This window comes from Jaculus jaculus, chromosome X, assembly GCF_020740685.1.
Source record: "Jaculus jaculus isolate mJacJac1 chromosome X, mJacJac1.mat.Y.cur, whole genome shotgun sequence".
NCBI lineage: Eukaryota > Metazoa > Chordata > Mammalia > Rodentia > Dipodidae > Jaculus > Jaculus jaculus.
Genome location: NC_059125.1, coordinates 89,387,851 through 89,414,313, shown reverse-complemented (window position 1 = coordinate 89,414,313; position 26,463 = coordinate 89,387,851). Strand labels below are relative to the sequence as shown.

Sequence of the window (26,463 nt, the reverse complement as noted above, 5' to 3'; positions counted from 1 at the left end):
TGTCTGTGAGATAGTTTCCCAAAGCACTCCTCCTTATCCTTTCACTTTTCTATTTCATTTATTTTTATTTATATTTCTGTTAGCAAGGTCTCAGGCAGGCCAGGATCACTGGAAGTCCTTTTATAGTTGAGGATGATAATTGTCTTTTTTCTACCTTAAGTGCTGGTACAGTACAAAGTCATATACCACCAAGCTAGGTTTAATGTTGTGTTTCTTGCATACAATATAAGCTTACACTGACATAAAAAGATGACTGTGAGGGGCTGGAGAGATGGCTTAGTGGTTAAGCACTTGTCTGTGAAGCCTAAGGACCACAGTTCAAGGCTCGATTCCCTAGGACCCACATAAGACAGATACATAAGGTGGTGAATGCATTTGGAGTTCATTTGCAGTGGCTGGAGGCCCTGGGACACCCATTCTCTCTCTATCTACCTGCCACTTCCTCTCTCTGTCTGTCTATGCCTCTCAAATAAATAAATAAAAATTTAAAAAAAAAGATGACTGTGAGGAAGAAGAGACCATAGTCAGAGATAAACAAGGCAACAATTGTAATGATCCTGGTAATAAGTAATGGGAATGGACCTGATAATCTTTGTTTTGATACAAGATATAAAAACGCCAGAGAAAGAACTTAAATAAAACAAATACATTTGTCAGGAGGAGGGCAGGGTAAAACAAACAATATTTCCAACTTTACTATCAAAAATGCCCACAGAAGTGCAATAGTGGTACACAGCCATGGTGAGGAATCAATTGCTCTTGATTTGGCTAACTGATCCACTCAGTGGTACTAGACCCATAGCTGGAGCTGGGAAACAAGTCAGAACCATACCCAAACACAAGCCCACTCTACAATATCAAGCTACCATCAATCACGGGGTATAAGAGGGCCTACACCTATCAAACTGTCTATCAAAAAAGTAAGTGTTATCTCAATTTTCCGGGTGCTAACTTACTCTCCGTTGGAGAATCTGCTTCTCTTTTCCAGATAGATGCAGATCCTAAGAAGAGAGCTGCCCCAACATACCTCAAAAGGGGCCCAACTGAAACTAAGGACAACTGGCGAAATAAGCAAGGGTGATGTTTTCCTGTGAACCGGATACCAGCACAAAGGGGAAGGAGATCAACGCAGAGAAAAATCAACTCCTACCAAATCAGAGAGCCAAAGCCTCAGAGGCCCCCAACACCTCAGCACTGAAGCAGACCAAAAATGAACCCAACATGGCTCAGGGAAATCTTGCGGAAGAGGGGGCGGAAAGAATGTCAGAGTTACATGTTGGGTCATGATTTTCAGAGACATTTATCATACTAATAACTGGGGGCTAACTCCACAATGCACGACCCATTTTCAATAATAAGGAGGGTCTAATGGGAGGGGGTAGATCACAGATGAGCCTAAATAATGGTACCAAACTGCCTCTATTCACTGAAAAGAAAACTAATAAATTAAGTTAAAAAAAATAAAAAATAATAATGGTAAGATTTTGAACAAATAATATAGGAAACATAGCTAGACCTGCTCCTGAAACAGGTGGGAATGAGAGACTCAAAAGATATGACATCTAATAAACAGTAGTATGATACATTTGATACGGCATGGGATGTTTGTGCAAAGATATATACGGCACAGAAAACAATGGATGATAGAACACTGAAACATTTCACCATTTGGGGATAAAAAAATGAGAATGAATTCTCAGACATGTAGAAATGAAAATCTGATGATACCAAGACCTAGAAGATACAAAAATAATTAAAATAAATGATCAAATATTATATATAAATATTCAGCATAACAGCAGAAAAAGGTTATCATTTTGGGTACTTAGCAGGTTACTGGAGACATTTTAATTATTTTTTTACATATACTAATGGAAACCTAGTCAATGAATGGGAACCTACTGAGCATGCAGCATTTAAAGACACCCTATTCAATTTCATAATATCTATTTAAGATGTAAAGCATGATGAGGAATATAGTTAATCAATTATAAAGTTTAAACATCCTAATTAAGATTTTAAGTGTATAGGGGAGTTTTTAGCGAAGGAAATGTAAGTGGAAATATAAAGTGCATATGTCTTTGATTGTTTGTAGTCTAGGTTGAACAAGGAGATTTCTGGACAACTAAAATTAATGAGCATTTCCATATTCTTTTTGAAAGAAAACACTGTGTTCATATGTTTTTTAAATCAGCATAAAAACTTCATCTCCAAAACTGTTTTGCTTGTATAATGTATTCTGTTAAAAATACTAAGGGTAGTATGAGCACATGATACCTCATTTTCCGCCAAACATTATAGTGATTTACTGTCCTGGAAAATTCAAATCTATATTCTATCAACTAAAATATAAAAATGCCCCCAAAAGTCTGCTTCTAACATTATTTTCTTCTATCTAAAAAGATAAATTTCTACCATGGAACTCATTGTGACACATAGTCTATATCTTGTTTCATTACCTGGGCTCGAAGTTGCTGGACTTCTCTTTCAAGTTCTTTGATTTTTTCCTCTCGTTTTTGAAGCTCAGCTTGAGCTTCCTGTCGAGCTGTGAATTCTTCATCGAACTGCAATGATCACCACCATAAATGTACAGTTAATAATGTATTTTTGAGAAAGCTTTAAACAATATTACATAATAAATAAGTGGAAAGGTTCTGTCTTAGCTAAGATCACAGATTGCTCAGGAAGTGAGAGCTTTTCTTTATTTTCTAGCCATTCAGTGTGTAGATTGGGGCAAGGCATGGATTCTGATGTCAATGGTAATAAAGAGACAATATGTCGTCCACCCACTTCAGGGAATTCATTTTAATTTTTGCAAAAATATACAGTAAAAATGTGGATTTATAAGTTTTTCTTTAAGTGTAATGGAGATATTTATTGTTTTGTTATAGAAAAGTCAATTTTAGAATTAATTATGTTAATTAATGCTTCTACCCATACATGTAAGTTTAATTACAAAATGGAACCTAAAAATATGCTAACATGCAAAAACAATATTTAACTATACTGAATCTTGAAAAAGATACTGCATTTTCAGAATGTTCCAAAGGAACGCACATGAAACAAAATTTGAATATGTCTACTATAAACTTAATTGACTAGTACCCAAAAATATTGCTCCACAAAACATGATGGGAGAATAACACATGTGCAAATATCATTCTCTACTGGAAGGTTAGAATTTTTTCCCATGAAACATCTTATAAGAGGGAAAAAGATGAAATTGTGGGAAAGCTAAACTACGTATAGTCAGAAAAAATGAAAGGTCACATCTTGCATCTTGTTCTAGGCCTTACCTCAATCAATACTCTGAGCATACAAAACTCAATAAATATTTCCAAGGAATACAGAATAGGTCTGGATCTAGAACATTTAATTTGAATTTTGTTTAAATGGCACCGCAAGTCACCATAGAAGTCTATACCTTATGCCAACAATGTTATTGCTGTTTGTAAAATTGATATCTATTACTGTCCAGAATGGTCTTCACAGTTTGTAAAACTGTTGTCAAACAATTACAATTTTTAAAACAATATAATGGTAGGCTCATAGTTAATAAATATAATATAATATATATATAATATGATATATAATAAATATAACAAATATTAATCCTCATAGTTGATTTGACTTTTAGAAATTATAGAATGTCATACTGGTATAAGTCTGAAGAAAAATTAGCTGCAGACATGGAATAATAACATTTTTGAGGTCAAATCTGAATACTCTTAGTTGTGATTACATTAATTTTTGCTCAAGCAAGAAAAACTCAAGAGGCTATTCCAAATCTTCTCAAAAGTCTATACATTTCAAAAGCACCAAAGACACAGTTGAACACAGCTGAAGGATCCACAGTTCTTTTGTTGGCCTTATTTTTCTAGTTAACTAAGATGATGGAGATTTCATCTCAGCATGGTGCTATATTCCTTCAATCCCAGTTCTCCTGAGATAGTGAAGGAGGACTCTTGCAAATTCAAGGCCAGCCAGTGCTACAAAGCAAGTTTTAAGTCACTGAGCCCTATGCCTTGTGACTTTTTATCCAACAAAAGAGAAAAGATGAAGGGCCTTCAACATTAGTTTGTTTGGCTTCAATATGGTGCATAATATTATTTACTAGAATATATAGTCACATCCCTTCTCCAAATTAGCCTCTCCTATGCCTTTCTAAAATATGGCTTCTACACAAGCATACCACGTATAATGTTCTTCTCTAAGTAGTTTATTGGTTAATTTGCAAAAAGCATGCAGTGTTTATGATTTTCATTTAACACTATATTATCTGTAAAAACAAAACAGGAATAATGGAAGCGTGGCCTGGCATATGAGAAAAAGAAGTGATCTTCCTCCATACCCATTAGTCCCATACTCACTCTTCTTTTCATTATAAACAAATAAGTATCCAAGGAGAGTAGATTGCTTCCATAACGTCACAGATAATTAGTAGAAAACTTGAGATTAGATCTCACAAACATTGTCACTCATTCTAACACTTTTGAAAACTTTTATACTGTCTCTAACAATGAACCAGAACAAAAGAATACATGTAGACAACAAATAAATTATCTCTGTACATGCTTCCATTGTAATAGGTGATGATTAACACCAATTGTGATAAAATGATGATATTTCTCTAATTTCAGGATACTTTCTCCATATTACATACTTAGAGAAAAAGTTTCAAAAGAAAGATCATCAAAATTGGCTCTAATCTTGCACTGCCTAATTAAACTGTCAGAAAAATATTAATAATATATTCTAAGATTTAAATGGAAATATAAAGTATGCTACTTAAAATGAGAAACTTATAAATATGCATTTTCCTTTCACCAATAAAAGTGACAGCTTTGGGCTGGAGAGATGGCTTAGCAGTTAAGGTGCTTGCCTGTGAAGCCTAAGGACCCATGTTTGTTTGTTTGTTTTTTTTTTTTCTTATTTATTTATTTGAGAGCGACAGACACAGAGAGAAAGACAGATAGAGGGAGAGAGAGAGAATGGGTGCGCCAGGGCTTCCAGCCTCTGCAAACGAACTCCAGACGCGTGCGCCCCCTTGTGCATCTGGCTAACGTGGGACCTGGGGAACCGAGCCTCGAACCGGGGTCCTTAGGCTTCACAGGCAAGCGCTCAACCGCTAAGCCATCTCTCCAGCCCAGGACCCATGTTTGACTCCCTAGATCTCACCTAAGCCAGACACACAAGGTGACACATGTGCAAGGTTGCACATGCACACTCGGTGGCAATGCATATGGAGTTCAATTACAGTGCCAATTCCCCCCCTTTTATCTCTAGCTTAATATCATAATAAAGGGTAGTCTGTTGGGCTTGCCTCAAAAAAAAAATGACAGCTTCACAAAATGCTTTATGCTGAAAATCAAACTATCCTAGTCAGAAAAAGGGCACAGAAATTTCTTCGAATGACCTGAAGTAACAATAGTTTCTACATTGATAACAAAAGTGCTTATCTAATCTCTCTAAGATAAATCAGAACATTTAAGAGACAGCAATATATAAGCACTTTATCTTGCTTTCACAATGTTGAAAACTGGAGATATTTTAGACTTCTGCTTCATTTCTTCCTGTGCCTAAAAGTTTTATAGAAACATTGTACTAATGCTTAATAGAAGAAGGAAAGAGGAGAAAGAGGGAAGGAGGAAAGGAGGAAATTTTGATAGGAGCTAATAAAAGTATAGCTATTCTTTCATTAAACAAGGAAAAGAATATCTTAGATCTAAATAAAATTACAATATTCATAATTCTTGCCATTTATCAAACCCATTCATATGCAGAGAAAAAGTCGAGAATAAATTTCCAACAACCATATGTGAAGTAGCAGCCTCATTTACCAAATGACAATTACAAACTTTGAAGAAAAAGAGGGAGGGAGGAGGAAAGGGAGAATAAATTCCAACATCCTGTGGCTATCAACAGTAATGTCTTTAAAACATTATACCTTTTAAAAATTATTTTATTTGAGAGAGAAAGAGAGAAGCTGAGAGAGAGAGAGAGGAAGAGAGAGAGGGAGAGATAGAGAGAGAAAATGGGTGCAACAGGGCCTCCAGCTGCTGCAAACAAATCCAGATGAATGTGCTACCTTGTGCATCTAGCTTACATGGGTTCTGGGCAATCAAACATGGGTACTTTGGCTTTGCAGGCAAGTGCCTGAACCGCTAAGCCAACCCTCCAGCCCCAACATCACACCTCTTACTTTAGTGTTAGGGATGAACCCAGGGACTTGCATATGCTAGGGAAGTACATTAACCACTCAGTTTCATTCCTAGTTCAAAAGAATACAGTTTTAAGGATAAGATAAATATCTCACAGTTCTCTAACAGTTATATCACTTAAGTGACAGTTATAAGAAAGCAATGGAAGAGGAATTCATTTTGGTTGATTGTAACTATATGTACTTTCAGCAACCTAATTTTAGTTCACTATTTATATCTTATATGCTAATGTTTTTCCTTCATAATGTATGAAAAATTTGAGGTGAGAAAAATGGTAGCCATCTCTTAGTATGAAACAAATCCATATTGAATCTAATAACATAAACTACAAGACTGTAAAGTCAAGCTATAAGATCTTACATGAAGAAAGAAAATAGAATATGCATAATGATTAAATGATTAGTTTAAAAATTGGACTAAGATTTTATAAATATTACCTTCTTGGAATATTCAATTGCTTTTTGTTCACTTTCTTCAACTTTGGCCTTGTTCACACAACCCTCTAAAAAGAAGAGTTATTAGAGAATGGAATGAGATTTCTAAGCAAATATGGCTCCCAGGCTCTAATTCGGTGAGTTTTTACACCAAACAAAGGTAAAGGGAAGTTGAGCTTTACTACACATAAATAACCACATTCTCTTTCTTTACTGTGGTACTAAAACACAAAAGCAAGTAGTCCACCATAAGAGTTTAAGACATGGTTAATAATGTTTCAACTTTTATAACTGTAGAATTATTTTTTTAAAATATTCATTTACTTATTTATTTCTTTGAGAGAGACAGAGAGAGAGAGAGAGAGACAGAGAGAGAGAGAGAGAGAGAGAGAGAGAGAGAGAGAGAGAGAGAGGGAGAACAGGCATGCCAGGGCTTCTAGCCACTGCAAATAAACTCCAGATACATGCACTACTTTGTGCTTACATAGGACCTGGGGAATTTAGCCTGGGTTCTTAGGCTTTGCAGGCAAGTGCCTTGACTGCCAAGCCATCTCTTCAGCACATATAGAAATATTTTTAAAACATATAATTTATTATATGCAGAGAGGTGGAAGTGACCATGTTTAAGACTAGCAAAACTGAAAAATAAACTATAACAATTACTTGGAGGGCTGGAGAGATGACTTAGTGGTTGAGGCCTTTGCCTGAAAAGCCAAAGGATCCCAGTTTGATTCTCCAGGACCCACTTAAACCAGAGGCACAAGGGCACATGCATCTGGTGTTTGTTTTCAGGGACTGAAGGCCCTGGAGCACCCATTCTCTCTCTATCTGCATCTCTCCTCCCATCTCCTCTCTCTCTCTCTCATTCTCTCTCATAAATAAATAAGATAGAATATTTTTTTAAAAAAGAAAAGTTGTATATGACTGGCATTCAACAACTGTTTCATATCTTTAAAAACAAATAAGTTTGTCCATGAACCTTAGAAATACTTTTTATAATTAGCTCTAAATAAACCAGACTCCAGATGGAGAAATGGCTTAACAGTGAATGATGCTTTGCATACAAAGCCTGAGGGTCTGGGTTTGATTACCCAGTACCCATTTAATGCCTGATGCACAAAGTAGTACATGCATCTGTAGTTCATCTATAGTGGCTAGAGGCCCTTCCATGCCCATATTCATTCTCTCTCCCTCTTTCTCTCCTTGTAAACAAATGAGTTATGAATAAATGAATGAATGAATAAATAAATTATCCAGCTTAACTATAATGCCACATAGTGTGTCATCTTTCAAGAGGGAAGCTTCCCACCATTCATCAGTTTGTTTCAAAATACTGCTAGCTAGGGTTCTGAATGACATTCCGTGAGCAATCCAAGGAGATTAATATGGGGCTGGAGAGATGGCTTAAGTGCTTGCCTGTGAAGCCTAAGGACTCCAGTTCGAGACTCGATTCCCCAGGACCCGCGTTAGCCAGATGCACAAGGGGGCGCACACATCTGGAGTTCATTTGCAGTGGCTGGAGGCCCTGGCGTGCCCATTCTCTCCCTCCCTCCCTCCCTCCCTCCCTCCCTCCCTCCCTCCCTCCCTCTCTCTCTTTCTCTCTCTCTCTCTCTGCCTCTTTCTCTCTCTGTTGCTCTCAAATAAATAAATAAATAAAAATAACAACAAGGAGATTAATATGATCATGTCAAATTCTTCTCTAGCTCTAGGATTGGTGAAAATATAAACTCATCTTTATGATATCTTTAAAAGTTCTAAACTTCCTGGAATGAGATGGAATTCTATCTTCCAACTTGAAACTAATAGCATATCTATAGTTCTGAGACTCTACTACAGATATGATTTCTACAAAAACCTGTAAAGTATGAAGATAACATAAAGTAAAGGATTTTTGAGTCATGATTCTAAAAACCAAGGTAGTCATCAATAAACAATTGTGGATTTTTATTCTGAGTTACTGAATGTAAACTGATTACTGTAATACAAATACTAATCAAATAGGTTGATATGTTGAGACATATCTGGTAAATATACCTAAGTATACTTAGGTATATTTACCAGAGTGCCATAGAAATTCAGTGACAGACCTACACTTAAAAAGGGTTTATTATATGGAAGATGTAAAGTTCAAGTAACAGTAGGGATTAAATTTCATACCTATTAGATGAGTGAAATCAACATCTAGTCTCTGCCTGTACTTAAAGTCTGGGTCCATGCCACTGGTATGCAGCACTATCTGAGCAACACACTCTTCAATAACTTTAAAATACTGTGGCCTGCAAAAGAGAGAACATACTTGTGACTACTTTTTCTACTGGCAAAAATCAATTTTCTGAGGAAGTGATTCAGCATGGAAAAAAAAAAAAACATTTTTTCCCTAGCACTAAGAAAATAATACCACCAACCTTTACAATGCATTTGGGAAAATATACCTAAAGTTTAATGATGGTAGGAAGATTATGCTACAAAATTAACTGTGATGTAATCAAGTAAATTATGCACCAGCTTGACCTTATAATTTGCTGGGATTCATGTTTTTTTTCCTTCAAAAACGGTTATAAATTTTTGCTTATTTGTAAATGCCTTATGGGCACAGAAAGGATTTCTTAGAGAGACTGGAGAGATTGCTCAGTGTTTAAGGCACTTGCTTGCAAAGCCTAACATCTGGAGTTCAATGTCCCAGGACCCATACAAAGCCAGATACAGAAAGCAGCACATGCACCTGGAATTTGTTTACAGTGGCTAGAGGCCCTGGTGTGCTAATTCATATTCTCTCTCTCTCTCTCTCTCTCTCTCTCTCTCTCTCTCTCTCTGAGCATAAATAAATATTTAAAAAAATAAATAGTTCTGGAATTCTATAGGGACTCACTTTCAAATAAAGATGAGTTTCTTGACATTAGATGGCAAGGAATATCAGGAATTCACTACAGCCATTTTAGGCAAGATAGCTATAACAGTTTACCAATGGGACTGAGTCACTTATGCTCCATGTAATTGCAAAGACCCATTTATTCAATATAACTCTAAAAATTCATTTGATAAAAGCATACACACTTAGTATGCATAGCTTTAGCAACAATCTGCTTAAAGTGCCAAAGGTTTTCAAACATATCATAATTTTGTAAACCTGCTAAGGTATTACTTGCACTCAGAAATGACCACTTGGCTGCAAAATTTTAAAAGGCACAGGTTGCATTAAAACTTAGAGAACACACAGTACTTTTCATGAGTGAATGAATAAAATAGAGAAAATGCAGTAAGAAGTACTATTATATAAAATTTGATATAAATCTTTATATATAGCTTATCACTATTCTAAAGCATGAAAATGAAGCCAAACAGATTTAATTATTCTTCTAGTTCTTTCATCATGTGGATGATCTTAAGTAAAAGTAATTACTCTTTACTAGGTTATAATAAAGAACCTTTAAGTCAGGTGAAAATATCATACTTCTACCTCATATTGATGTTCTTAGGACCAAAAGGATACAAGATCATAATCATCAACCTATCGATATTTTCAACCACTCAAAAACCGTTTTAGATCTTTTCAGTTTTCAGGGACAGTCTATATTACAAGATTCAAAAACTTAACTATATTTGTTATTAACAAATTCATTTATTTTGAAATTCTATAAAACTGGGCACAAATGGGAATAAGTGTATTATTATTTTTCTTACATGCTAAGGTCAAATTTATTCTAATTGCTATTGAATGAGATAATAATAAGACCTTAATAAAAGACATATTGTGTTAAAATAATCTATTAAGAAAATCATCCCAGGGTCAATAATATAAGTTAGGTTAATTTCTAACTATCTTGTGTGGTTATTATTCTCCTGGTCAATGTAAAATCATCCTTTAAAAATAATATGTTAAAATTGACAAATTTGCTCTCAGAAGGCAGAGGTAGGAGGATCGCCGTGAGTTCGAGGCCACCCTGAGACTACATAGTTAATTCCAGGTCAGCCTGGGCTAGAGTGAGACCCTACCTTGAAAAACCAAAAAAAAAAAAAAAAAAAAAAAAAAATTGACAAATTCGGGACAGAAAGATGGCTTATCATTTGCCTGAAAAGCTAAAAGACCCAGGTTTGATTCCCCAGGATCCACATTAGTCAGATCCACAAGGAGGTGCACACATCTGGAGTTTATTTGCAGTGGCTGGAGGCCCTGGCGCATCCATATTCTCTCTCTCTCCTAAATAAATAAGTACGTTTAAAAGAATTGGAAAATTCTTATAACTATGTACATATACATACATATATTATATAGGACCTACTATGTTTGTTCTGTTAATATCCAATTAAAATTATACATACAGTAATCTCAGAACTGCTTGTTACCTGATAAAATAATCATTTCTGATGAGCAAAAAATGCTGCAGAATGGATAAGAAGTAGGTTTCTGCATTGGTGTCTTTCACCAGATTGTACAGAAGATGGTAAACTTCATTCACATCAGTAGAAAGTAAGTAAAGGAAAATGTCAAACATTCTAGGTAAACATTTCATTCAACACAAAAGCAAATTAATTTTTAAAAATAATACTTAATGTATTTATAATTTTTGTTTCCATTGTTATTTCCAATATTTAATTTACAAGAATCAGTATCAACAGTGGCTACCTGCACAAGACCTGCATGTGATGAGGTCAGGTAACTTTCTCTTATAGATTGGAGAAGGTAAGAGAAGCCATTCCTTCTCTGAGGTGCTAATAACAGTTAATGGTTGCCAGAGATGGGGGTTTATTCTCTTCTGGGCATAGCCCCTAGTGGGTGATGTGAAGAGGGAGTACAGTGGAACTTGGGGGATGGGGTAGATTTGTTGGGGTATATATTATCATGTATGTAATATGTATTAAAAAGTTAATAACAATAAAATTAATTGAAAAACAAAATAATTCTATGGAATCATCTTAATATTTTAAAACAAACCTAGAGAGAATTTTTCAAAGACCATTTGCCTATCAAAATGTTAAATTATCAGTCCCTCTTTTATTGTACAGTCCAGATTATAGCCAGCACCACTGGAACAGCAATGTCATCAATGAAAATGGTTCTGTCTTAATCTCCCTATGCTTTGGATAGAGACAGTACTACTTTATTTATAAGGGAAGCAAGAATGATATATAATAGAGAAAGATATGGCTACTTTTATAATAAATAAAATACTCAATCAGGCAATACTTTTTGCATTCACTTGTATTTCATTACTTAACAAGATTGAGAGTAAATTCAATGTTTTTGTTGTTGTTTTTGTTGTATATAGAAAGAGTGGTACAGGTATAGATGCTTTTGGTAAACTCAAAAATAGATTTTGAAAATGGATAAATTTTCGTGACCAAAATAAGGATCTTGAAGGTCCAACTAAAGTAACAGTAAAATGTTAACACATCTTAAAATCAACATGAAATAGGAACATTTTCTCTGAAGCAAAATCAAAAGTATAATGATTGCTTCATAAACTCCACGTGAGAATGTTTGGTTAAAGTGTCATAAGATCCCATAAATAGCTACGGAATTGTTCCACAGTTTAATTGTAAAAAAAAATCCATATGAAAAGATATTTATTACTTGACATGAAAGCAGTTAATATTACTTAAGCCACTGTAGGTTCATGTCACTTACAGTAAATGAGAAATTGTTAGAATTTGCTTTAAAAAATTCTATTCATATTTCATAGAATATACATCTATCCAACACCTTTATGTAAGACTTCAGTAGAACTGTGGGGGGGGCAAAGATCAAGCATGACATTTCTGCCCTCAATCCCACAGGAGCAGAAAACACCATAAATAAAAGTAACAGAGCAAATAAAGTAATATGGGAGACTCAAGGATGGAAATATTTCTGTAGCCACTTGGATGGTTCAAAAAAAAAAAAAAAGGAACTCTATATCAGCAAAAGGCATTAACTCCAAGGTTGCTTTGATTTTGAAGTGCTCTTCCACTACATATAAACCTATAAACCCAAAGCAAGAAATTTCATGGATGTAACACAAATATCTAGCTGTTCTATAATAAATACATCCTAGTTCTCAAATTATTTTACTTCAAAACATCTACATATAGAAATCGTATACTGTTGTATCTGACTTGGGCACTTCTGTAACACTGCTTTGTTATATTTAGATACTATTATAAATAAACAATTCTGTTATTAAGGAGAAAACATATCCAGTAGGAAATTTTAAAATTCCACTAAATTCCATCTGTAAATGTAGTACTGTTAATAAACTAAAAGTGTGTATAAGCTAGAGCCATAATTGAACTTAGTAAACATTTTCTCTTACTTTTAATTTTTTTAATTTTTAATTTATTTTAATTTTCTCCTTCTTATATACCACATTAGGTTCTTGTTTATTTTAAGACAACTAAGATGAGTATACATGCACAATGGCAAGCCCCTATATAGAATTCAATGTAGCCTGTGTAAAACATAAGATTAGTCAGACAATTTCACAATATATGTAAAACTATTTTGTGGTTTGTGAAAGGATATTCCATTTCTATTCGAATGTCATTGAGGCGGTGTGATAATTCAGTTAGGTCATCTTCTTTATTCTCTTCAAACACTCTCAACTGAATATCTAGCTCTTCATTTTCTTTGTCTTTCAAATCCTAATGTTTGAAAAAAAAACTTAGCAAACAAATAACAGCTTAGCACAAGAGTATATACTGATAATGAATGACATTTAAATTCATACATGTGGACATAATTTGAAATACTTTCCTGAAAGAAAGTAAAGGTAGTTTAAGTTTGCCTATTTCAATATAAAAGACCTTCATATCATTTTCCTTCCATGTCACAGATCTTGACTGTTCACATTAAAATATTAACAATCATTTCTAGAAGAAAAACCCACTAATTATTAACAACACAAATTAAATACTGCCATTTTGACTGAACATTCTCATCAAAGATTGAAAAAGAAATCATGCAGTTAGAACATTCACATGTGCCTCTGGCAAAAGAAAGCAAATATAGAACTATTATATTAATGAAAAATAAATGGAAGGATATATTCAAGCACAACAGTCCCAAGTATGGCGTTGAAAATCGTACAAATAAATTTATTTATTATGAATGATATTTTGTGATATTAAAGCAAATTTCTGCAAGGATTTTTTTTTTTACAAAGTCTTTTCTAGCCTCCTCCCCCAACTTTCAATTTTGCTTAGCATAATCACAAAATACCAACTTGGGCAAAAATATATTTTTGTAATACATCATAAGCACATGCATTACAAACTGATAATAATTTTCAAAATAATAGTATAACAAAGCTTTGGAAGCATGCCACACTAGAGATTGTTGGGCTTAACATATATCACCTGGAATATCTTTTAAAATTTGTCCATTAAGTTGCAGATTTCAAAATTCAAATCGATAATCACAACTGTGGCTGCTCAAGGGAGATAGCAAGAGTGGGATTATGATGTTCAGAGGTGAGCTTGAACTCTAAAAGGAAATGCAAGCATGGTGTGTTTTAAATTAGTTGAATAAAACAAAATGGAATGCATTCCTTGTTTGTACTTTTATTCAAAAGTATGATTATAAATGGAAGCTTCCACTAGAAGCAAACACAAATTTAAGCACTCTCTAAATGTTCTTTCTCTAGAATCGGTATGCATAATAATTTACTGAACGTTTGCCTATAATGCATATGAAAATACTTTTTAATGGTTATGTATAATCATTTTAAAAATATTTTATTTATTTTCATTTATTTATTTTGAAAGACAGGGAGGAAGAGAGAGAGAGAGAGAGAATGAAAATAAGAATGAGCACGCCATGCCCTGCAGCCATTGCAAAAGAACTTCAGACACATGCACTATCTTTTGCATCTGCCTTACATTGGTCCCAGGGAATAGAACCTGGGTCTTTTGCCTTTGCAAGTGCCTTAGACTGCTAAGCCATCTCTCTAGCCTGCTTATATATAATCTCATGCAAACATCTAACAAGTAAAGGTGTTTTCATTTAGTTTCATCCTTAATAAAAAATCACTTTAGATTTAGCTGCCCACTTTCAAGGGGAATCATAAGATTTGTTGAAATGTAGAATTATCTAAAGTCTATGTGTCATATAAACAAACAATCACAAGTCTAAAGACTTCTAACACAAATATCTTGATCATTACCAGTCCTTCACATATTTTAGAATACATGCTTTTGCTTTATTCTCATAACATTGTTTCAATACTAACTTAAGTACTGCCATGTACTTAGCATCAGAACCTTAGATTTTAAACAATCTTCAAGGATTCTGAAAAATCAAGCTTTAACTGTGCTGGGATAGTTGCCATAGTTCTGGAAAGTGCTAAGCAGGGCACTGGAAGAGTAAATATATCAACAATCACAATCATCACTGGGTACTGAGTGCCCAAATGGCCAATCAGGCAAGATGTGCCCACTGGTCCAACAGAGGCATGACTTTTAAGGGTTTAACATCTGCTCTCTGACTGGAGTTAAGGAGCATTCCACAGGAGGGAATCCATGACTGTCATTGAAAACCTACTCAAAAGCTTGTGGCTTAGGAGGTACAGGTCTTGCAGGGGAAGCTGTTACTGATGATTATATAACTAAATGGATATGTTGTACCAAGAAAATTGCCCTGTAAATGCTTATTTTCAATTAAATAGGGCTGCTCTCACTTTTGGTCATAGAAGTTTCATTTTCCAAATGAAGGTGACTACTGGGCAAATTAAAAACTCATGAAAGTGCTGAGAAATGACAGTTAAGTGCTCAATTATCCCCATCAACACTCAGGGAACATTGCAGAAGAGGCTGTGGAAAGGATGTAAGAAACACAGGATGGGGAGGAATGCTTGAAATTCTGTCTTCTAGGTATGAATTGGCCATTGCATTCATAACTTCACAGTAGCTGTAATTAACTGCACAATATTTAGGTCAATCAAATCAACAAGTTATCATGCATGGTAGAGGATGAAAATAAATATGCATCAAAATATAAGAGGGACAAGCTAGAAAGAAGATATTTAGTGGAATAGGTATGGGGGAGGAAGAAAAAAAGGGTATTCTGATCAAAGCATCTTAAGTGCATGTAAGTAAATTGTCAACAAAAAGAGTTCAATAAATATAACAGTCAGTAGATGGGGAACAGTGATTTTAAATGCTGTCTTGCAGAAATGCCAATTTTTTAAAGCAAATGAAAAAATATATGTCTGGAGAAGTAGCTTGCTTGCAAAGCCTGACTGCCTGTTTATAAAAGCCAGATGCATATAGTGGTCCAACCCTCTGCAGTTCCTTTTCAGGAGGCCATGTCTCACCCATTTTCTCTCTTTTTCTTTCACATTGTCTCTTTTATAATAATTAAAATAATATATGGAACATATACAATCTATATGATGTATATATGTAAACAATGAACCAACAACATTGTACAGTATAGAAAGTGGGATAGCACAAAATTACTGAACTTAATTATTCACAATATGTGAAATATTATGAATGTGCTTCAGTTAGATTCTAATCAGCTAATATATGGTATTGTAATACCAGATATTATGTATATGGATGTACAATATATGTATTTTTAGAATCACTTAAACATATAATTAAATTTCTATAATATAGTGTGCTTCAAAGAAAATCAATGTGAACTACCAGAATATTGTAGAAATCAAGCCAAACCAACAAAAAAAGAACTGAGTCTTCAAAATAGTAAGAAAAGGTTTTTCACTCATTAAAAGAGGTAATATATGTCTATTGCTCAGGAAAAAATCATTTTATTCAGTTCCTTCATACATCTGATTTATTTAATATTTACTTATTTAATGGAATAAAAGGTAGATAGAGATGTTTTCACAATAAATCAATGTTAATTATGTTTAAGGAAAATCTATTTTAAAAGTCACAGTAATGGAGATAAAAACTAATTTATTCCAAATTATTAAAGCAACTTTATCATAAATGAATTTTTATATAAATGAAATAAAAACTTACTTTAAGCTCTACAATATAACCATAAGGATGGAAGGAGATTATATCAATTGAAAAATGAAATAAAAATAGCACAGAGAAGAAATACACAAATTAGTCATGAGGACAGAGATGCTAAGAAGCCCCTGCAGCTGACAAGTATACAAATACAGAGAATGAGCATAGTAACGAGTACTGAAACCAATGAAAAAGCAATTCCAACACAAGCCCGGATTAAGACAAAATTTTCTCTAGCGATCTAATGGCCATATGCTTTCAAGAGAGTTGAGGAATAAAACAAGAACATGTTATACCAGCCATATCTGATGAAAGCCTCCACATTAACTATAGTAACTGCACCTTCAACTTCCCTACGGGTCACATAAAGTGTTTTGATTCAGTGCATCTCATTCTTTACTTTTTCAAGTTAATAATTTAATATCCAGTAAAGATAGTAGTGTCATATATATTTCAGAAATGAAGTAAACTCAGTTTTATATCTCACTCAAATGGGTTGAAATAGAACTAATCAAAATAACTTCTTTATTTTATTTATTTATTCATTAAAGACAGTAAGAGGAAGAGACAAAGAGAGAATGGGCATAGCCACTGCAAATGAACTCCAGACACAAGCACCACCATGTGCATCTGGCTTACATTGGACCTAGAGAATTCAACCTGGGTCCTTAGGCTTCATAGGCATCTATCTCAACTGCTAAGCCATCTCTCCAGCCCAATAGAACTTCTCACAAAGGGTTTCACTGGAGGAGGGGGCAGAAAGAATGTCAGAGCCACATGTTGGGTCATGATATGCAGAGACATTTATCTTACCCATAACTGTGGGGTAACTCCACAATGAACAACCCATATAACTCAACAAGGAGGGGCCGAGGGGAGGGGGTAGGTCACGGATGAGCCTAATGGTACCAAACTGTATTTGCTGAATACAAAACTAATTAATAAAAAAAATTAAAAAGGGTTTCACTAAAGAGCAACCAAGCACAAACTATCCATACTTACTATACACTGTTTTCTCAAAGGGAGACTTTCCCAGTTTTAGTACTTGTAATAACCTAAGTCCTAATTACATACTCATTTTTGTGTTTCTTTCTCTACCTCTTAATTTCCCCTCTCTTACTCTACTTCCTGTCTTCTCTATATGAAGACAACATTAAAGGATTACTTGTCTCTTACAAAGATGCCAGTCTTGAAGAAAGTCATTCTTCAGTTGATATACTTAAAAAATAAAATATCTGACTGTATTTGCTGGATACAGAACTAATTAATAAAAAATAAATAAAGGCCTGAGGGAAAAAATAAAAAGCCAAAAAATAATAAAAAATAAAATATCAAGACAACACAGTTGTGCTTGTATTTCCAGAATAAGTTTGGTTTTTGTAACAGTTCCAGACTATAAAATAACTCCAAATACATGTAACACTATCATAATTAGAACAAACGTTTGCATCCAATTTAACAAAAAAGATGTTTTCTTCTGAAAAGTTCCTAAAACACTGCAACAAGAGCAACTTATTTAAGCACTTTGTGCAGAATAGACTAAACAAAAAACTGTGTATACTTACACTGAATACAAATGAAATCAATCTAAATTATCAAAGAGGAAGCAAACAAATTAATGAAAATCGAACCTAAAAATACTCTTTATGCTTTCAAGATTTAAAATTCAAAGAAACATAGTTCACCTTTGACTTGAAGAAGACAAAAAATTACTTTGGGGCACATCATTAATGGAATTTTGAATCATTAATTATATCCTGAGAGTGGTACTTCTGCAATAACAAAGCTCACACAAAAATAAAATGTTTTCCAAAAAACAATACCAAGGCACATACTTATGGTCAGGGCTTTAGGATGTGATTTTTTTTCCCCAAAGATCAAAGCATTTTAAGTTTCATTAGCATAATTAATGTGTGCATTCAACTTACCGGTAAGAGGATTTTTAGTCCAGCACGGAGAATTTCATTTCTTAAATGAATTCTAAAATCCAAGTCATATGGAGATGTGACAAGTGCATTTATAAACTGCATGCAGGCCACCTGAAAAATAAAAGCAAATTTTGTTTGAAAATTTAGGTATATTAAAGAAATATTTACTTCATACTCTTAGGTAATTCATTTACTTAAGAAAATATGTGTGAAATAAAATGTAAATATTTCTACATATATGATGATGATCACTTTATGTTGTAAACAACAAAATTAACAATGTAGTTTGTGATGTATAAAATAATTTTTAAAAGATGCAATAGGCTGGGTGTGGTGGGGCACACCTTTAATCCCAACACTTGGGAGGCAGAGGGAGGAGGACTGCTGTGAATTCAAGGCCACCCTGAGACTATATAGTGAATTCCATGTCAGCCTGAGCTACAGTGAGACCCTACCTTGAAAAACAAAACAAAACAAAAAAAAGATGGAACAGATGATTCATTCCTAAACACTGACCATTTTAAAACTGATACACTAAATTTCTAACTATATAAATCTTTTAAGATTATGAGAGAACCCCATTGTCCTCTCACCATGCTGAATCAACCTGTTTGAAGAAAGACAAACTCCAGGGACAAAAAAATTACTCTTGTCTGGTATGATTAGTTAAGGGTAAAGAGACAAAATCTGCAATAGTCTGTTGATTTTTTTAAAGTCGAAAAGCTATGAAGCCACAAAGATGGGGCTATGTCTCAAGATATCATGATCATTTACCCTCTCAGATTCTTGCTACTACATTACAATATTTAAGTCAAGCCTAGAATAAAACTTCCCCTTATAACATAAAGAAAATAAATGCCCAGAGTCAAGTATCAACATCCCTTTTGCTTTTTTTTTAAAGGGGAGGGGCTTCTGAGGTAGGGTCTCACACTACCTCAGGATGACTAGGAATTCACTATGTAGTCTCAGGGTGGCCTTAAACTCTTGGTAAGCCTCCTACCTCTGCTTCCCAAGTGCTGGGATTAAAGGGGTGTGCCACCATGCCCGACCCCTTCTACTTTTTTTGTGTCTATATAATGGCTTTAAATTTAAAAAAAAATGATAAGCTGTAAACTAAAATAGTAGTTTTAAAATTATTTTTATTTATTCATTTGCAAACAGAGAGAGAGTAGAGAAACAGAGAGAATAGGCATGCCAGGACTTCCAGCTGCTGCCAATGAACTACAGATGCATGTGTCACTTTGTGCATCTAGCTTTATGAGGGTACTGGGGAATTAAAATCAGGTTGTTAGGCTTTGTAGGTAAGCACCTTAACCACTAAGCAATGTCTCTAGCCCTATTTCAGTTTTTCATATAGATTCAGTGAGAATTAAAGTGTTTAAATGACAAGAAGTCAGAAAATTTTGTCAATTACTTATAAATATTTGGGAATTTGGATCACAATTTTAATAATAGTAAATATAGTGCTTCTATTTTATTTATCTTGTTATGTTGTAAGGAAATTTCTATATTATGCACATTTTGTTCATATACATTTATTAAATATACCATAAGTTGGATACATAAATGCTATTGAATGTATACATGGAAAATATGTATTAATAAAGAGAATGATATATAGGAATATCTTCAAAAAATTACTAAGAAAATGAGAGAATTTTTTATTTAACTTACAAGCTTCATAAACTACAAACAAGTATCAGTTTGATTTCAATTCATAGTGCGATGGAGTACAATAATTGCCAACTCTAGGGCATTCTCAGACAGATTATCTATACTGCCATTAGCTGTGACAAATTGTGCTTTAAAATTTTTATTGACACTGTCACACATTTGACCTTATTAAGTACTCTGTTGACATTAACAAGGTCTTTCTTTATCCTAGCCCAGCAGTAGTCAGGGGGAAAAGATGGTTTAAGTCAAAATAAGTGACTACCAATAAAGATACAAATGTACAGTGCAAGTTAATTAAGTCAAGTGAAGGAAGAGCATTCCCCAGTTAAGTATAAAGGTAAGAAAGTCATGGGATGAAATAGGATAATCATGATACAAAGCATAGAATGACTGGATGCAAAATTGTATGAGAATTATATGTGGAGTATAGTGGAGTAGATAAGTATATAAGAATAGTGGAATATAAGGTTAGAGAAGGCCACACCCAGATGATGCTGGCTTTCTTATAGGCTTGGATTAGATTTTAGAGGCTATCCAAAGCACCTGGAAGATTTGCAGCTATGATCAGGTAAGAATTGCATTACAGAAAGAATACTTTGTGAGAGATCATTTTAAAAGTGTTAGTATGAAAACTAGAAGATGGTGAAAGTCTCAGGAAATGATAAAATACTGAGACATAAAAATACCTTGAAATTAAAATATTCTAGGAAGTTCAACATTAAGTGGGTTTGATAGGATCTCTTGACATATGGGATGGAGGATGGGATAAAGGTGGACTTGAAAACAACAATTACATTGTTGGTTTATGGTAATTATAACTTAATGATTGAGAACATGAGAGAAAGGTAGGTCAATGTTAGAAGTGTTGACAGTAGGGAGGCAAAGGATTCAAATCAGGCACAAAAGTACAGTTAAGAACAGCACAGAACATGAGTTGGAGAAAGGTGAACATATGCAGTCTGTGAAGATGGAGGAAATTGGTAGGCAATAGCTTAGAGAAAGACTTTAAATGAATGCTGGTTCAAGTCAGAAGCATGGATGAGAAAATCCAACAATCATCACTAAGAAAAAATAAAGAACCAAAAGTGTGAAGAGAAAGCTCCACACTGCACATTTTCTCATATATGTATCTTAGATGTTAATTTTTAGATATGTGTATGGAGATGGGGACAGATGTCATGAAACCAGGAAGGGGTCATGACAAAGAAAAGATCTTCTAAATAAAGGGGGAAGGAGAAAGACATTGATGGATTACATGGGTCAGGGAAGTAGAATGGTGGTAGCTTGGAGTAAGAAAGGGATGACCAGAGGAGGGGAGAAAGGAAGACCAGGGAGGAACATAAGAAAAAAAAAAAATAAATGAAATAAAAACAAAGCATGTATAAAAAAATGGTATAATGTAACCCATTATTTTGTGTGTTAATTAAAAAAAATAAAGGACAGAAAAACTAAGCATCAGGAAATAGCATACTTAAAGGTGAAAAATATCAGTAGGAATCTTTAAATAAAATACACACAGATTGTGGTGGTTTGAGTCAGATGGCCCCCATAAACTTAGGTGTTCTGAATGCTAGGTTCCCAGATGATGGAGATTTGGGAATTAACGCCTCCTGGAGGAAGTGTATTGTTGGGGGCGAGCTTATAGGTCTTACAGCTAGTTTCCCCTTGCCAGTGTTTGGCACACTCTCCTGTTATTATTGTCCACCTAATGTTGGCCAGGGGGTGATGTTCACCCTCTGCTCATGCCATCATTTTCTCTGCCATCATGGAGCTTCCCCCTCGAACCTGTAATCCAAAATAAAACTTTTTTATTCCCACAAGTTGCTCTTGCAGTGCTGTAAGCACACCTTGATGGACTATTCTGGTCAGAATTGAAAGACCTGAATGCAGTAAGACCTGTGGACTGTGAGGTTTAGATTATGGGGGTGAGAAAGAGCTTTGCTTGGACTGGGCTCAGTTTGTATGAGAAGCTTGTTCTTATGCATGTGTACTGAGAAGCTGTGCAAGGTTGTTTTCTGTAGAACTGAACTGGTGTGAGCCAACGGATATGACACAGAAAGAAAAATCTTTGAGTGAACTGTGGCCCGATAAGCTAGAACTGAGAGATTACAACCTTTGAGACTGGGCTACATGAGCTTCACTGAGACAACAGGAAGCATGTAGACTCTTGGGAGCCTGTGTGCTCAAGGAGTGTCCTGTTCTTCAAAGTCTGCTTTATTCCCCCCTTGATTCACAAATTGGCACACTACTTAGTATTGTGGAGTATAAGAAATGCAGGAAAGAGAGGGTAATTGTGTTTGCAACATGGTCTTATGTTTTGGAATTGGCCCTGGGCAGTGTGAAGCAGGTTTGCTTGTTGCCTGCATGGAGACCCCATGGGGCCATGAGGATGAACTCTGGATTGCAATGCAGACCCAGTGGAGATGCTGGGACCATGAGACGGCTGCTATGGAAAGCTGCCACCCTGATTAACTTTTCCAGGACAGTGAATTACCTAGCTGGAGGGTCAAAATTGGAACTCCAGGGATTTTGCTGGTTAGAGTTATCAGACTTGGAGATTTGTCACTGGCTAGAGTTGTTAACTTGAATGTACAGAGTTTGATGTTTGCCCTGGTTGTTTTAAATTTTGTATTGGTTGAATATTTCTTTGCTATGTCCAATACCATATTTTACAGTGTGAATGTTGATTCTGTGCCATTATGGGTTTGGGGGGGGGACTTTTTGGTATTATGGCTCAGTTAAAAGATCTTGGACTATAGGGACTTTTAAAGTTATACTGAATGCATTGCATTTTACATGGGAGTCAGGGGCGGAAAGTGGTGGTTTGATTCAGGTGTCCCCCATAAACTTAGGTGTTCTGAATGCTAGGTTCCTAGCTGATGGAGATTTGGGAATTAACACCTCCTGGAGGCAGTGTATTGCTGGTGGCAGGCTTCTGGGTGTTATATCCAGTTTCCCCATACCAGTGTTTAGCACACTTTCCTGTTGCTATTGCCCATCTAATGTTGACCAGGGTGTGATGTCCACCCTCTGCTAATGCCATCATTTTCCCTGTCATCATGGAGCTTCCCCCTCCAGCCTATATGCCAAAATAAACCTCTTTTTTTCCCCCCACAAGCTGTCTTTGGTTGGGTGATTACTACTAGCAATGATAACCCAACTGCAATACAGACCAAAAACCAGGAGAGCTTATTGTCATGGGAGTAACTGGAGGGGAGAGCACTTATAAAGTACTAATCAATAATGCTCAATAACACATCAAAATCCAATGTGGGGCTGGGGATATGGCTCAGCAGTTAAGGTGCTTGCCTTGAAAACCAAGGATGCAGGTTTGATTTCCCAGTGCCCATGTAAAGCCAGATGAACAAGATGGCACATGCATCAAGAGTTTGTTGCAGTGGCTAGAGGACCTGGTGTATCCATCATCTGGCTCACTATAAACCATTCTCTCTCTCGAAAAAAAAAAAATATTTATAAGAATGTGATAAATTTAAAAGCTCTCTGCTGCTTCATATTACTGGAATCATTGTTGAAATACCATTTCGGAAAATAAGAGAATTAACTATTATTCAACTTTGAGGCATATTGGAAATTGAAAGTATCCTTTATGACTGATGTTATTTTTAAAGTACAGACAACAGTACCAAGGTTTGCACAATGCCACTTATATATGCTAATAAAGTCAAAGTAATGTGGGGTTGGAGACTTATCTCAGTAGTAGCTTACCTGACATGTGCAAGGCCCTAGGTTTAGTTCCAAATACCACAGGCAACAACAACAACAATAAAAACCCCAGCAATATAAAACTGCCAATGGGGCTCTCTTTCATGCAGCATTCATTAAAGGATTTTATATAGAGCAAACTCATTTTTTAAAATAACATTATCTAGGGCGTACGCATCTGGAGTTCGTTTGCAGAGGCTGGAAGCCATGGCGCGCCCATTCTCTCTCTCTCCCTCTATCTGTCTTTCTCTCTGTCTGTCGCTCTCAAATAAATAAATTAAAAAAAAATAACATTATCTATTAGTTACAGCTTCTTACTGAGTTTTAAATACACTTCTAATAACAAATGGCAAATGATTTGGCCAAAGCTAAACTAAATATATTGAGAAGTACACTAATAGCTAATACACAGATATGCTTAAAGTAAAACCTTGACACTGCAGAATCACACTATAGATAATCAGTCCCATGTATGAAGAGTTTAGCTATTTAAGCATCAGCATTTACTATTACATGGGATAAAATATGAAATGAATTGCATAATTCCAACATCCTTTAAAAATCCCACCAGGTTTCAGAGGATCTTTTCCAGCTGACTCTGTAATATCATTTTAGGGAACATAGTGAGCTATGTTCCAAAATGGAGATATTGTCCTTGGGAGCTGTTGAGGTATGCAGGACTAGGGACCTTGCCACTAAATGAAATCAAGTGTTATTATTGCATCTTAGTTTCAGTATTTTATTATGTTTCACTCTGTTCTTTGTCACTGCCAACCTGCCTATTGTTGTTTCTTAATGATCTTAGTATACCAGTCTAGAACAAATCATATCCCAAGCACATAACTTGTACTCCTAGGTCATCTGCTATAAATAAAAAAAACACAGATTTTTGACCTAATATATATATAAGGTAAGAAGACATAGAAAAATGGGTTCTTATTAAAGGTCAAAAGGTCTTCATTGATATGAAGCTGATTTAATGGACTTCCCATGTTTTAGACTATATACATTGTTTTACTTTTGTTTTACCTTTGGATCTTATTTATATTCCGTATATTAAATATGTGTGGTCTATATAACTGAAGCTTTTACATAGCATGAACAAAGTATATTTACTACTAGGTGTTTGGGTGATGTATTCATTTATAACAAGGTTCATCACGATTTTGATAAGTTATAAAATATTTTTAAGATGTATTATATTGGGCTGCAGAGATGGCTCAGCAGCTAAAGCTACTTGCTTGCAAAGCCCTACAACCTGGGTTTGATTCCCCACTACCCATATATAGTCAGATACACAAAGTTGCACATGTGTCTGGAGTTCATTTGCAGTAGTTAAGAAACCTAGAAACATCCATATTCCTTTTCTCTTATACTTTTTATCTCCCCACACACTTACAAATAACTAAAAATATTTTTAAAAATATATTATGTCAGTATAATAGACTTTTCTACATAGCTCCTCAAATCCCATTAGAAATGACATCTTTCAGACTAATAACAGTCTGTGAGGCATGGAGCTCTTTGATACTCTCACCTAGTAGCCATACTACTACCACTCTTTACATAAATGATTGTAAATAGTAAGCCTACCATAGATTTTCCTGCCTGGCTATACAGAAGTAAGTTTCAAATAGCTGTAATTAATGCCACCTACCTCCCCCTCTCTCTTTCTGTCTGTGTACTTCATCTTTGAAAATAAGTGGCAGACTCTGATGGTGGAGCCTGATTTAACATCCCAGAAATGTATCCATGTCACATCTTAGTATAATGCTATGAAAACTTCATTATTTTCTGGGCATATTGGCATACACCTTTAATCTCAGCACTCAGAAGACAGAGGTTGGAGGACTGCTATGAGTTCAAGGCCACCCTGAGACTTCAGAGTTAATTCCAGGTCAGCCTGGGCTAAAGTGAGACCCTACCTTGAAAAGCAAAACAAAAAAACAAACTTCATTTTTAAATAAAATTCTTCATTCTCCATGTCCACTTCTAATATGAGGACATCACTGAAGCTTTACTACATAAATGCAAGACACAACAAAATTACCTTTCTTTCTGTTCTAATTAAACTTACAAAGAGGAAAGTGATATAAAATGGGCATAGACAAATATTCCAGGTAAAGTGTTCTGCATGATAAAATATTTGAGGATGTTCACAAGTCCATAAACTAGGTGGAGAACACCATGTTTAGATTGAGTAAAACAAGGAATATTTGAGAGGATAGAATTGAATATTAAAATGCTAAGCTGGGAAAAAACTGAGAAAACTCTTGTAATATATATTTTTACTTCTATCAAGTTAGCAAGGGTCATAAGTTAAGCTAATATGTTACAATCAAACTTTGTTTTTGTATTGTTTTTCTTTACAGGTCACTGGGAAGAGTACAGAGATTTTTCTTGTGGAGAAATATGACCAGTATGAAATACTGACAAAGAAGCTGTTGAAATATTGATGGTAAAATACAAAGGTGTGAAAATAGGTTTCGATTCACAGGGGCATGTCAAGCTAATTGGCACTGAGAT

General features: G+C 34.9%; 1 protein-coding gene across 2 annotated transcripts in view; it reads right to left on the bottom strand.

The window, feature by feature from the left end:
* The window catches only part of Diaph2 (diaphanous related formin 2), a 915,994-nt gene that overhangs the window by 644,839 nt on the left and 244,692 nt on the right, over window positions 1-26,463 (bottom strand). For both annotated transcript variants that reach the window (XM_045140096.1, XM_045140097.1), the window contains 6 exons: window positions 18,541-18,651; window positions 13,155-13,273; window positions 11,000-11,116; window positions 8,813-8,931; window positions 6,659-6,723; window positions 2,460-2,564 (listed from right to left, as the gene is read on the bottom strand). In XM_045140096.1, the coding sequence (XP_044996031.1) occupies window positions 2,460-2,564; window positions 6,659-6,723; window positions 8,813-8,931; window positions 11,000-11,116; window positions 13,155-13,273; window positions 18,541-18,651 (636 nt within the window). The remainder of the gene's footprint in view (window positions 1-2,459; window positions 2,565-6,658; window positions 6,724-8,812; window positions 8,932-10,999; window positions 11,117-13,154; window positions 13,274-18,540; window positions 18,652-26,463) is intronic.